The 13,937-nt window shown below is 33.8% G+C and overlaps 1 protein-coding gene across 1 annotated transcript in view; it reads left to right on the top strand.

Annotated features, from left to right (window-relative positions):
- Window positions 1-13,937, top strand: part of LOC145296128 (lysosomal dipeptide transporter MFSD1-like) — a 68,919-nt gene that overhangs the window by 23,048 nt on the left and 31,934 nt on the right. Inside the window, exons 2-3 of the mRNA XM_080142284.1 lie at window positions 10,089-10,297; window positions 11,752-11,819. Of these exons, the coding sequence (XP_079998410.1) occupies window positions 10,089-10,297; window positions 11,752-11,819 (277 nt within the window). The remainder of the gene's footprint in view (window positions 1-10,088; window positions 10,298-11,751; window positions 11,820-13,937) is intronic.

Below are 13,937 nucleotides of genomic sequence, written 5' to 3'. Positions count from 1 at the left end.
TTATATATCAAATGGCTCTAAAGGTTTCCACTTATATTTTACTATTTTTAAACAAAAATAAAAATGAAGAAAAATATTTTTGTCTTCATTTTTAAACGTGTGTGTCAATTGAGATGTGTGTGTGTGTGTGTCAATTGAGGTGTGTGTGTGTGTCAATTGAGGTGTGTGTGTGTGTCAATTGAGGTGTGTCAATTGAGATGTGGGTGTGTGTGTGTGTGTGTGTGTCAATTGAGATGTGGGTGTGTGTGTGTGTGTGTCAATTGGGATGTGGATGTGGGTGTGTGTGTGTGTGTGTCAATTGATTTACATTAGAATCTACAGTAAGCGGTTGAAAAAAAAATGTGAATGCGTGTTCATACATAGAATCCAGACAAGGAGGATGTTATTCTTCTTTCACCTTGTCCCATACCATAATAAACTTATGATTCCAATGGGAAGCATCAGCCTTTGCTCAGAAGTTTCCACTTATCTGCCTACATTTGTTCATCAGTCTCCAGATGTAGGTGTACGTACATCTATAAACGTGTGTGTATGGGTACGTGTAGAAATGTGTGGTAATGTACGAGTGTACATGCATGATTGTTTACATGTGAGTGTGTACGTGACATTCTGGTTCAATGTTTTTTTACATTTTCACCCCAAACAAGGCACTTTGGTGTAGGGGGGCTACTATCGGGCAACAGCTACTGGGGTACTATGTAGGGAGTTGGGCAGCAAGATGTCAGTTCACGTTACACTTGAACTTCTGCATGTCAGTACAGTTGGGGAAGCAGAGACCTGGAATGGAATTCCAGAGTCTAGCAGTTCTGGGGAAGAAACTACTGGAGTAGAAATATCTTTTACATCTAGGGATCTCTACTGTGTGGGGGTGAGATTTAGCTTATCACCCCTGCCCCTCTTTGTGCTTGAATGGAAGAGAATGTAAAGTTTACAGGAGTAAACCCCCCTCCTCCCCGAGACGTTCAATGATTTCTGCCGCTCTGTTCCAGAATGTATTCTGATCTGCACAAACAGAACAAGTAATTTTGTGGCGTAGTTGTAAGATTTGTTGCAACCAGCGTGATTTGCTTCGTCACCAATTTCACTTGTTTGGCCCGAGATCCAATCTTTATATTTGGCTTGGTGGTTCAGTGTCTCGTCACAAGTTGGGGGTTATGCTTGACATTTTGCCAACACTAACGTACAACGTACTGTACATGCAATAACCCTTATCCCTGAATGGCTTCCGGGCCTTGATAACTGGTGACCTCGTAAAAAAAAAAAAAAAAAAAAAAAAAAAAAAAACTACCTTGGGTAATTTCATGATAAAGCTTTGCATCTCCTATTTTTGTTCTCGTTTATAATTTAACTTCATAATTTTTTAAGGGTACAGGAGTAGTGGTGACTGTCATAAATAAAATCCTGCCCCCTCTAAAAAAAAAAAAAAAAAAAAAAAAAAAAACCTTCCTTGCGCAGATGGGACTCTCTAATGGCAAATACCCCCCCCCCCAAAAAAAATTGATAATTTAAAATTAGGCCAGTCGGGGCCCCCCAAAAATTGACGGGACGGCTATGGTAACATTTATTTGTTGTATATTTGATTTTTGACCACATTTTTCGAATTGCTGTGGCGATGACTATCTGTATAAGAGCCAGGTACTCCCTAAAATAGAGTACTATTGCCACATCTGAACAATAGCTGCTCGGCATGCCCTATACAGTCTTGACAGTGCAAAACTGGCTTCGCAATCTAGTAGGTAATGCCCCCTTTTCTCTTACCTGCAACCTCTTTCTCACAAGAGATGTTGCGAGCATGTCTCTGCTCTATCGTTATTTTCGTGGCAGGTGCTCAACTGAGCTCAAATTTCTTTTGAAAACTTGAATTTTGTCTGGAGAAGGCTTTAGAAAGTCCTTGGAAAGGGGCATTGAAAATCTGTACAATCCTAATGTAGTTTTGTCCATCATTATACATGATTGAAATCAAATCTTTTACCAATTTGTGCCTCCTTTGACCAAGGATGCCTGTTGATCAGCAACGTTTAATGATACTGTCATTGGAGTTCTGTGTGAGCCTCCACGGATGTTGAAAAAACGTGTGCCGTATATAGTCATTTGGTTCACTGTAGCAAAGTTGACCAGTCTTTCATCGTTAGCACATTATTCTGTAATTGCAAATTGTCCGAGAATATGACCATTACTGATATCGCCTGTGAAGGCATTCCAATCACCTGCAAATACTTAAGATTATTTGAGGGTATGTGGTCAAACCTGCATGTTTTTGTAAAGTCTTTCTGATTGTTGATGTTAAGGTTGGGCATAAACAGCACTGGCATTGAGAACTGAACCTTTTATGCAGATGTGAACTAGCCGGGAGAGAAGGGGTAGTGATTGGTTCTCTGCTTTGTCTTTCTGTCTCTATAAACTTTAATTTTAAACATAAGTTACTTTCAAATTGGCAGTAAAAATAATTAAAAATCACACTCTAACTTCCTACACACTATGAACCATGCAGGTGGGTGTGCCTGATGCTATGAATCATGTACGTGCGCACGTCTGACACCTGCTGTTCCGGATTTCTTTGTGGCCGTTAATTTAATCGAAACTGAATTCTGTCCAAAGTCGATGATTATACTTTGTATTTTGTTCTCTTAAATCAAAGATAGTCGCTAATCTCTAAACGAACCATATTTGAAGCAAAGTTCCTAAGCATTGTCTTTTTTTTTTTTTTTTTTTTTTTTTTCTTTATCTATGATTTTTATGCTGGCCTTGGATTTGTTAATCGCACTTTCACCATCTCAAAATATCGGCAGATCATTTCGTTTATCATTTTTGATCGCTGATCAAATTCTATAGACAATAAGAATATCGGTTAAAAATGAAGATCTTTTATCTTTTTTAATAACTTTAATTTAAAAAAAAAAATGTCTAGTGTTAACCATTATATAAAAGAAATCGTTTAGTTCTTTTATTTTGGGTTTTTTGTTGGGTTTTTTAGTGTGCTTATGAAAATGTACCATTACTTGTCATGCAAAAAAAATAAAACTGTATTCAATTTCTTTCATATAACAAACTGGTACAATTTTACATGAATCAAATTAATTTGAATCCTGCTAATTATTAAACAACATTCATCTATGCAGATTGTGTTCAGGTTAGCTAATCTACATATCTATAAGTGTGTGTGAGGACACTTCTCAACCTATATACTCAATGAATTTTTGATCTACATGCTTAGAATTTGGTATACATAGGGTATTCAAACATGGGGAAAACTTTAGTTTGTGTTTATCCGGTTAAAATTTAAACCTTAGTATGGAGTTGGGTGAGGGCATTAAATTTTTATGTTTGTCAACTGTTTCATGAATGCGCCTAAGTGAATCCTTCACATGACGGTTTCATTGTGTTAATAAGTAGGTTTGAAAACACTTTTTAAAGATCGTGTCATGCTGGTCTAATGGTTATTGTACTTGACTCGCTGTCTTTAGGTTTTGCTTTTCGTCTTCGTGTGTGTGTTTTTTTTTTTTTTTGTTTTTTTTATACAAGAAATAAACTGTTTAGAAAAAAACAATACTCGCATGCACGTCTCAGTTTCTTTCCGTTTATTTATATATATATATATATATATATATAAAATATATTTTAGTCATCGACATACAGACCTGTTTCGTTGTTTCACAACTCATCAGTGCCGCTAGACTAACACCTCTCCCAAGCCGAGGATCGAACCTAGAACCGTCGTGATGACAGTCGGCAGTCCTACCCCCTGACTACGGAATCGGTGGCCGAAATTAAACTGTCCGAATGCGTATTTAAATAAACATCCGTCTGCTACTCGTAGAGGGCTCAAACGTTTTGTTTGTAAACAAATTGCGAGCTTCGCATTATTTCAGCTAAATTAAGTAGCGAGTAAGATAATTTACGAGAGTGCTCTACCGAAGAGGGGAGCATTATAAAATATATTTTAGTCATCGACATACAGACCTGTTTCACACACACACAATATTGGGTACAGTAACAATTGGTAGTGGATTGGTTCTAATAAAAAATGCAAAATCTGCATAACTTAAGTATCATTCATGCATATTTTATGACTAGCCTATGCCAGGCGGTCTGCTAGTATAGGAATAAAATCCATTAATACAGTAGAACTTCGGATACGGCATTAAAAGTTAGTAACAAAATGCAGTACAGTATATAATACACATGTATATAATCAAATAACATAAATAACACCGCAAAGCAGGGTGAATACCGTAATCAGGGGCCGGAAAAAACTTGTAGTCCACATAACCTGAAAAAAACCGTATTATTGTAAATAAAAGCGAAAGTACAAAAGCGAAGTCGTGTTCTCTGCCTTTCGTGCCGTGACATCCAGATAATCGCTATTCATTTGGACACTCCACTATGGGGAGCTGGTATTTCTCAACATCTTGGAACTGGCTTGAAGCCAGAATTAACTGATTTCATTTTTCTATTGCATCCATTCATGTTTGAACTAGAAAACCAGACCTTTGTTTATGCACCTGTGTGTGTATTTTTTTTTTTTTTTTTTTTTTTTTTTTTTTTTTTTTTTTTTTTAAGCGTTTAATTTCAACCATTCTTACTTTCTCTGCCTTCTTAGCATAGCGGTAACATGTCACGTTTTCTTTTCCGACTTTGCCTCAAGGCTCTGGGTTCTAGCCTAACTGCCTAACAAAACTTTTTTCTTTTTTTTTTTTTCCTACGCACACACACACCCACAAACGCTTGGGCAACACCAGGCACCCTTGCTAGTCTATAATATAAAGGGCAAAAATCTGTTTAAATGTATGTCTTGCAAAACTTTCAACAAAGGCAACGGATTTTCACGAGATCAGTATTATTTTGGAGTTCAACCCTTCGGACGACAAATATAAAAAAAAAATTGGCCAAAAACATTACACCCAGGCAATGCCGAACATCCATGCTAGTTTATTTCTAAATATAAATTAGCATTAAAAACCTGACTAAACACGAATAAATATTGAAGAAATAAAAATAATTTGAAACAAAACCTTTTACGAAAATAAAATTCGGAATTGGATGAGAAAAGTATTGATATGCCGTAAAACAAAACTAACCAAATGACAAACCAACAAGCAGCAAAATCCCACCCCTACCATGCACAGTGGCCAAAATCCAAAGTCTTCAAGCAGCCTTTGGATCAGTTTATCTTTAGAGAGTATAAAATTTGTGATCAAATGCCATAAAAATGAGATCTTTACCTTAAGTATTTATCAAGTTATGGCATTTTTAATTTGGCAGACGCAACAAAACATTTTGGATTTTAACTTTTATCTTAAAATTTTTTGTTAGATCACCATATTTTGAAAATTGGAACAATGAAGTCCCAAATGTGTTACAAGGTCACTTTAAACTTGCATATGGACTACTAAAAAATTATATCACTTTCATCCTGCAGTTTTGGAGTATTTTTTTTTGAAAAAGTACTTATATTTAATAAATTTACACCAAAAATGTACAAAATCTAGTTTTTTTTTTTTTTTTTTTTTTTTTTTTTTTTTAACGTCAAATTTCATTTTCCAAAAAGGCCAAAAACCGGGGTCTGGCACATACTAAACCATATATGATCCAGAAAGCTCTTTTAAAGCCCTATATGATCAGTTTGAAATACTTTTGTGCCAGTTCCCGGTTTAGAAAATATATTGAAATTAAAAACATTAGTATTTTCAAATTTTAGTGATTTGTTCGCCAATTTCATTTTTCGAGAATATTCATCCGTTTTGACGAAGCTCAATGTTATGCTTGATCACCTGTTTTCATTTCTTTTGTTTTGCAAATGGTAAACTAGCAGTTAGGCACCCTCTAAAAACCTTTTTCCTTTCAAAATCAGCTGTAAATGACTTCAGAAATACTAAAAAGTTATGACTTTTGCTGGATTTGGGGTAAAAAAAAAAAAAATTTTTTAAATCAAGTTACAACTGCAAAAAATTATGGATAAACATCTAATCCCTGATGATTGCCTTTGCAATACACTGGTTAACTGTATATAACGTTTTACGCAAATTTAAGCCCCCTAACTGAAACATTGGCCTAAAACACAAATACAATAAATCTCTATGCAGAGTATTGCCCTCTATTCACATAACTAGAGAAACCTGTGTGAACATTTGAAATACATCCAGACATAAAAATAGGATGATAAAAAAACAAACATCGATGTACAGTTTTATTACAAGTAAAAAACTGAACAAGGTCTTATAAATCCATGTTTTTATTCAAGTAGAGACTGAAAAAGTGCTTCTTCTAGAGCAAGAGGTCCTTCTTTGATATGGCGCTCTGGACAATAGTGTGTTGAGTGCCCTCTCACTTGATACTCTTTGCAGTAGGTCTTTCCTTTTGCTCTCTCGAAATTAACAATTGGATCAGATTCTAGACATAATCTGTCGGGGGGGGGGATATCTTCAAGGTAACTCTGCTGACTGATTTTCCTTGAGAGTTTAGTTCGAATACCACGGAGAATCTCGTTATTCCTCTCTAAACCAGATTCATGAGGGATCCCAAACCAAAGCCCTCGTTCAACATCATCAGCTCCCAGGAATGTGCCAAAACTTTATGGAGTGATGGTGTGATGCTAATCCAAGGACCAGGTAAATTTCTATTAATCTCTCTTGGAAAATCACTCAAGAGAAAAATATTCAGATCAATATAAAACTGTTTGTATGCCTCAATGTTGATCTTTTTCTTTGTGCTCATGATCCGCAAGATTTCCAACAATTTCATGCGAAACTCCAACATCCGATGTTAGTAGCGATCAGGCAAAGTTGCTATCATACTGTATTACCTGTAGTTGTGTTGCCACTCTTCCCAGTTAAATCAGCAAAGTCCCATCGATTCCTTCCAAATTTAAAAGCAACTGCTGCAGTTCCTCTTTCGAACTTTTGAGGAACAGATTGCTGTTTGCCTTAGCCTCGGTCCATTCAAATACATCCAGAGTGCCACCAAACTTTCTATTTATATGTCAATGTAAATATCCTGATTGAGAGCTTATCCAGATAAATGTGCTGTGGAATTTCCATAGAGACGGCATGTCACCATGGAATTACATCTTTTAAGCATCTTATGGAACTCAAAAGATAATGACAATCTTAGCCCGAAAAACTAGAAATGCTGAGAGTGCATAAACGATAATCAAATCGCTCCTCCACCCGGGCCGGCCCACTCTCCTAATTCTAGTGACTCAAATTTGTAATGCTGAAACAAGTTATGACCAAAAAACCTTTCGACCACATGCAGGTTTTTTTTTTTTTTCTACCTCAAAAACACACTAAACACCAAGCAAGCATAGCAAGCACACCGCTTGCAAATCCCAAACACAGAAAAAAATTTGGAATATCTGTCAATTTCTGTAGTGGCGAGAAAAAAGTACTAGTAAATTACTGAGTAAAGAACACGCAATCGAATTGCAAAACGGCTGCACAATGGGGTGTGCTGGCTGGTCATCAAGTGCTGTTGCTACCATAAAATTATGTAATTATGTGTACATTCTTAAGAAAAAAACTGAAAATTATCGGCATGTCAATCTTAAACATAGGGTCACGAAAATAGCTATATTTGGATTTCTGTTCTATGCTTGAAATAGACCTCAAAAATGGATTCCTTGTCAAATTTTACTGTATAAATTGTTCCTAGTCAATTTATATTTGTATTTAATGAATCAAAAGAGAATTTCCCCAAAATCGGTCGTTGAGCCCACTGTGGCATGTAGAGATCCCTAGATGCTGTAAAGCCTTCTATTCGAATAGCTTTTTCCCCTCAAACTGATGGACATTGAAATTGGAATTCTCTCCTGGGCCCCTGCTTTCCTAACTGTACTGACATGCAGAAATTCAAGTGCAGTGTAAAGACCTCTCACTGCTCAACTCCGTAAATAGTATCCCTGTGGATCTGGTTTAAAATAGTATCCCCCTCATGATTAAATGGCTGTCTTGTTTGGGGTGAAATAACAGAAAAAAAAATTTCTTTAAAAAAATGTTTGGCTTGGTCAATATTATCACCAAAAATTAATTTCTTTTTCTAAGAATTGTCATTGGCAGCTAAATATTTAAATAAAACAAGTTTGTGTACAATTTATCTACAATTGTATCAATTTCATTTCTTTTTAAATCGATAACTATTTTACAAAAAATTTTTTGCTTTACTGTTCTTCAGATTAATAAAACTATCACTTTTTAAAATTGATTTCAGAACAGTTTATTTTAAAACTAGCGGGGGGGGGGGGGGTTACCCTGTGTGTGTAGGGGGGGGGGGTAAAGTAAAGAATAAGCAAAGTAATAACCTTGTTTAAGTATTAAAAAAAAAAAAAAAACGATGTTAAACTTTAAAAAAATCAGAAAAACAAACAAAAAAAACAGCAGACAAACGTAAGACTTCTTTAAAAAAAATTGGAAAAGCAAAAATAAGGGAGAAAAAATGAACGTGTTCAGAAAAACCAAAACAAAAATAAAAATGGCATAAATAACCCTTCGATTCGGTTAAGTCCATGGTGCGTTTCACCCAGTAGAAAGCATAGAACGGAAATGCATGGTAAAATTCCATTCCAGTTAAGCAACTACGAAGTAAAGAAAACCCAAACCAGTGTTCCTTCGTAACTGTCCTTTGTGAACGATTCCGGAAACGGTGTAAGTAGTGGCGGGGGAAGGAGAAATTAATTAGAGAGAAAAGATTTTACTATTTCCATTGATTTTAACCGATTGTGGCAGTTAACTCAGCAGAAAAAATATAGGAATCTACGATTATCGAGGAAGTGGAGAGGTAATATGCTTATAACACACCTCAGATATTGTGCTGCAGTTCGTGCGTATTACATTCACATGAAATATCTTGGGTTTTTAATCCTATTATGGTCAAAATCATAGGGGGGGGGAAATGAGTTCATTTTATATATATATATATATATAGGATTGTGTGTGTGACCGACTCAACAAATTTTTAATCTACATACTTTAAATTTAGTATATAGAATATTCGGACATGTGGAAAAATTCTTAATCCGTCTTCATCTGGAAGAAAGAGCTGCTAAGGATCAAAATATAAAAATTGGTACTTGGGTGTCATTTTTATCTGATTGTAAACTGTTTCATGACTGCAATTGTGCAAATCATTTACATTATATTACAAATAAGTGGATTTGAAAATACTTCTTAAAGATCGTGTCAAGCGGCCCTAATGGTTATCATACTTGACTCTCTGTCTTTGAGTTTTAATTTCGATCTTGGCTTGAATTTTTTTTTTTTTTTTTTTTTTTTAAGGAATTTAATGTTATGTGTCATTGTACATCTTCTAGTATATTATATATTATATATTATATATATTATATATTATATATTATATATATTATATATATTATTATATATATTATATTATATATATTATATATATTATATATTATATTATATATATTATATTATATTATATATATTATATTATTATATTATATTATACTATATTATATATATATTATATATTCCTTTTTGAAGTCTCTCCGTGTCAATACTATTTTGAAAACTTTTTCTCCTTAATGTTGTTGTTAATCAAATATTATTTTGATAAATAAAACGAATATCTTTTTAAAATTATTGCAATTTAATTTTTTTAAACAAATAGTCTATTTTCTTAAAAAAAAAAATGATTGCTGATTAAATTTTCTTCCCATCCATAAAACTGGTGTCACTTTTTGAAATATATTTAAAATTCAACTGTTTTAGTTGACAAAACAATATAATTTGATTTGGGAACAATTCATTTTAAAATCGATAAAGTTTGAATTTTTATTTAGCAGAATCGGAATTAATCACCATCTTCACTAATTAATCTTTTTTTTTTTTTTTTTTTTTTTGTGAAGTATGCGTGAAAAATGTACATACAAACATGAAACCACTCGGTATATTATGTGTTATTATTGTATTCCTAAAATTAAAAACTATAAAGTGAATATTTAAATGGTTAGAAAATAAATGGGTGAAAGGTGATAAAGTATTATAAACATGAAGCACCTAAATGTAGTATTGTATAGATTATTTTTATTTATCAAAGACTTAAAAAAAATTTTTTTTTTTTTTTTTTTTCAGGAAGTTATTTCTGCTACGACAATCCTGCCGCCCTCCAGGATGACATGACAAAAGATTTAACCTTAAAAGAGTCTGAGTTCATGAGTTTATATATGTGGTATTCATGGCCAAACGTCATTCTCTGCTTTTTTGGTGGATTCCTTATAGACAGAGTTCTTGGTGTCCGATTGGGAGCAATCATCTTCAGTAGTTTTGTTACTGTTGGACAGGTATGTACAAAAATTGCTTCTAGTATTTTGCAACAACTTTTTTCTTTCTTTTTTCTTTTTCTCCAAATAAAAACTTTAGTTTGTTATAAATTGACATTTTTACTGCTGAAGGTGATTAAACCGAAAAAGTCAAACTGTAAAATAAGTAATTTAAGTTCTTGTTCAGAACTCTCCCTATATCCAAAATCAAGAAAAGGAAAATGTACCAAAATAAAAAATATATTCCAAAAACGCCTAAAATTGATAAAGTAGTTTTATATTTTAATAAAAGAATAAAATTTTTTAATTAAACGAAGACTGTCTTGCCTACCAGTTTAAAAACGGCCAAAAAACTAAGGGAGATTACTTGGCAATAATTGGAACTCACAAGAATTATGTTGTAATGTCTACAGATTCCCATTAATTGCCTAGGAATGAGTTTCTTTATAAAAAAATAAACTCCTTGATCAATTTGTGATTTTTTTTTTTTTTTTTTTTTTTTTTTTTTTTTTTTTTTTTTGTATATATTTTTGTTTCATTTCTAAGTTTATTATATACATTTTACTTTTTTTTAATGTAGGATGAATTCTGGACAAGTTTTTTTTTTTTTTTTTTTTTTTTTTTTTTTTCGAAATATCATGTCTATCCGTTATCAGGTTTTCGGTATTTAAGATGTGCTTGTCTCAGATTCTAGAATGGGACCACTACATTTATTGCCGGAAGATAATTTGTTCTGGCAGCATTCAGCAAAGTTTATGTCTGACGAATACCACAGGTGAAACATGTCGGTCTCCTGCCACAAAGAAAATAACATTGGAAATAAGACCCTTTGCCTTCTCTTTGTCTTGTCTCTCCATAAGTTTTCCATGTCAGCAGCCTGGACTTGCACCTCTGTTTTCAAAGAGTAAAGCAATATATTCTCAGAACTATGTATTCCAGGAATATAAATTTAATTATCCTTCTAATATATTTTTGGTAACTGCGTTTGACCTTAAACAACGCATAGATGGCTGATATGTCGTGAACTAAAAACCTTGTGCACAAATTGGTTATCGTTTCTCAACGTATCAGTACTTCCCCTGAACATAGTGCTGTAACTCTCTATAGATCGAACTACTTACTGTGTCGATTTAAGGAGTTATGTTTTAAGTGAACACATGCTAAAAAGGCTAGCAAAGAAGTGTTTGCTAACTCGTTAACTCTTTGTGTGTTTATAAATGACAGCACACTCGTTGCTTGTAATAAATTCAGACAGTTTGTAAGTTACGCATTAAATGTGTTTCTTTATTTGTGGTTCATCCGTGTTACTTTTCTGACGACTTGATAGACAACATTCAACGACTCCATTAGTGTCCTCATGAAGGTGCTATAAAAAGTTTTTTTTTTTTAACATTTTTAAAAGTTTGTATCAGCTTTCTAAACTTGTTTCACGTTTTTAAAAATTTTTTATTTTGTTTGTTTATTTTTATTTACAGGTTATTTTCTCAGTTGGTGCTTTGTTTGATCTTGTGTGGTTAATGGATGTCGGCAGATTTGTTTTTGGGTAAGATGGTTTTTTTTTTGTATTTTTAGAATTGATTACATGTTCTCTACATCTTACTTTTTTGTACTTATCAATATTCATCGATTTATTCGATTACAAACACCTTTCTCTTTCATTCCCTAATTACACCACTCTATCAGATAAGGCTGTCTGAAGATATTGGCTTCCTGACCTAAAGGCCCTGTCGGTGGGGGCATTAGAATACGCCGACTGCCCCCCCCCCCCCTGCAGAGGGTAAAAGTCCCTCAATGACCTTAAAGTATATCCAGTGGTGAGGCCCCAGCTTGTGGGCTTTGGGAAGTATGGAGCCACCCTGTAATTACCATTGCTCCCAGGTCCACTCTGACCCGGAGTGGTAGTACCTGTTAGGGTCCCAACTATGGGTTGAATAGAAACCGACGTGAAAACAACAAATATATTCTATTAAAAAAATTTTTCTTCAAAATCTTTGGATTCGGCATTAAATAACCCGAAAAGGGGGTTGATATGCCGTGAAACAACCAACCAACCAATCCTGACCTAAAATGCACCAAACGTTGATGTTATTGTTTGTTTTTTCCCTTTACCTTTTGCAAACTCAATCATGTGTTGACAAAATATACCTAAAGACGATCAGAAGTTGCTTTGACCGAAACATGAAAATGACTCTTAAGATGAAAACAGTTGTCCGATGAAAACTCAATCATGTTCTGCAAAACCAAAAACAATTTTTCTGTACAAAACAACCAAACTAAGTACCATGAAGAAATATTTGAAGATGTGAGTTTGAGGCATAAAACTAGTCAAAATGATTGAAACCAGAAAGGATTGATATACAATGAAACAAAACCACCAAACTAAACATCATGAATAAATATTTGAAGATATAATAACTTGAAGCATAAAATCTTTTTTTTAAAATTACCAGGTTTGGCATTAAATAACCCAAAAAGCGCTGATATGCGATAAAACGATCAAACTATTTACACCATGACGAAGATGGTCCAATAAAGTTGTTTTAAATGTCAAGAGTTCATCTTTCTATTTCACAATTTCACTTAGAAATCCAGTGTAAAAAATAAAACAAATTCTTTTACACAAAAAGAAATTGATTTACCTACAAGTTTATTTGAAAGCAGAAGAAAAAGGGTCGGAATTCTCTAACTCTAAATTTGCCGCTCCGATTCTCAACTAGCTGTGCTGACTGTCGATTTGATTCCCAGATGGCTGATTTGATTCACTGCACCAACTCTCACTTTTGTACTTGGCTGGCACAAAGGGCTTTTCTATTCTACGACCTGCTTGCTTATCCACTCGGACAGCAGGAGTACTTTTCTCAACCTTATCAATATTAATACTTATTAATCTGCAATAATACCGTAATAACTTTTTTATAGTGCTTATGTGGTAATGGAATCATATACTTCTGCAAATAAAATGATTCAAAGTACATTAGATTAAAACTTAAGTCTTAATATACAATAAAATTAAAAATATATTAATTTTTGAATGTATAAAACCCATTATAAACTTTAAAACAGTTTTAAAAAAATATTAAGATTTTTGTTGACAAATTTTGACTTTCAGTTTCTCGCTTATTTCTTTTTGTTTTCTTCACTGGGAATAGGCAATTGTTACTGAGTTTTTTTTTGTTTTCTTTTTTATCATCCCTTTAAGCACCCCTACCTTAGCTCTCTTTTGTCTGCGTAAAGGAACAAATTCCTTTCCATTGTGTCTACTGATAAACCCTGTTTCCCATTTCTTTTGGTACTCTATACACATACATCCTTTTCTTTTGTTATATTTCCTTTTTCTTTTCTTTCCTATTTTCTAACACTTGGGGAGGGGGCATTGACAGTATCACAGTTTAATAATAAAGGCAGACACTTTGGTGATTGTGTGAGCCCCTTCCCCCTTTCCCTGTATTGAACAGCTTGCAAGTAACTCTTGGAGTATCTTCATTTCCTTTTCTTATCAACGCTGGTGTTCCTCAGGGTTCTGTTCTATGTCCAACAGTTTCTTATCTATATAAGTGACCTTCTAGAGAAATGCTAATGATCCCACCCTCTAATCTGGTATTTCTTGTCCATCTTTCTTGGATCAATTAAAATATACAGTTGATCTAGAAGTTGATTCGAG

The sequence above is a fragment of the Euprymna scolopes genome, chromosome 16 (genome assembly GCF_053919585.1).
Source record: "Euprymna scolopes isolate OS-2025 chromosome 16, ASM5391958v1, whole genome shotgun sequence".
Lineage (NCBI taxonomy): Eukaryota > Metazoa > Mollusca > Cephalopoda > Sepiida > Sepiolidae > Euprymna > Euprymna scolopes.
This window is presented reverse-complemented; position numbering and strand designations above follow the sequence as displayed.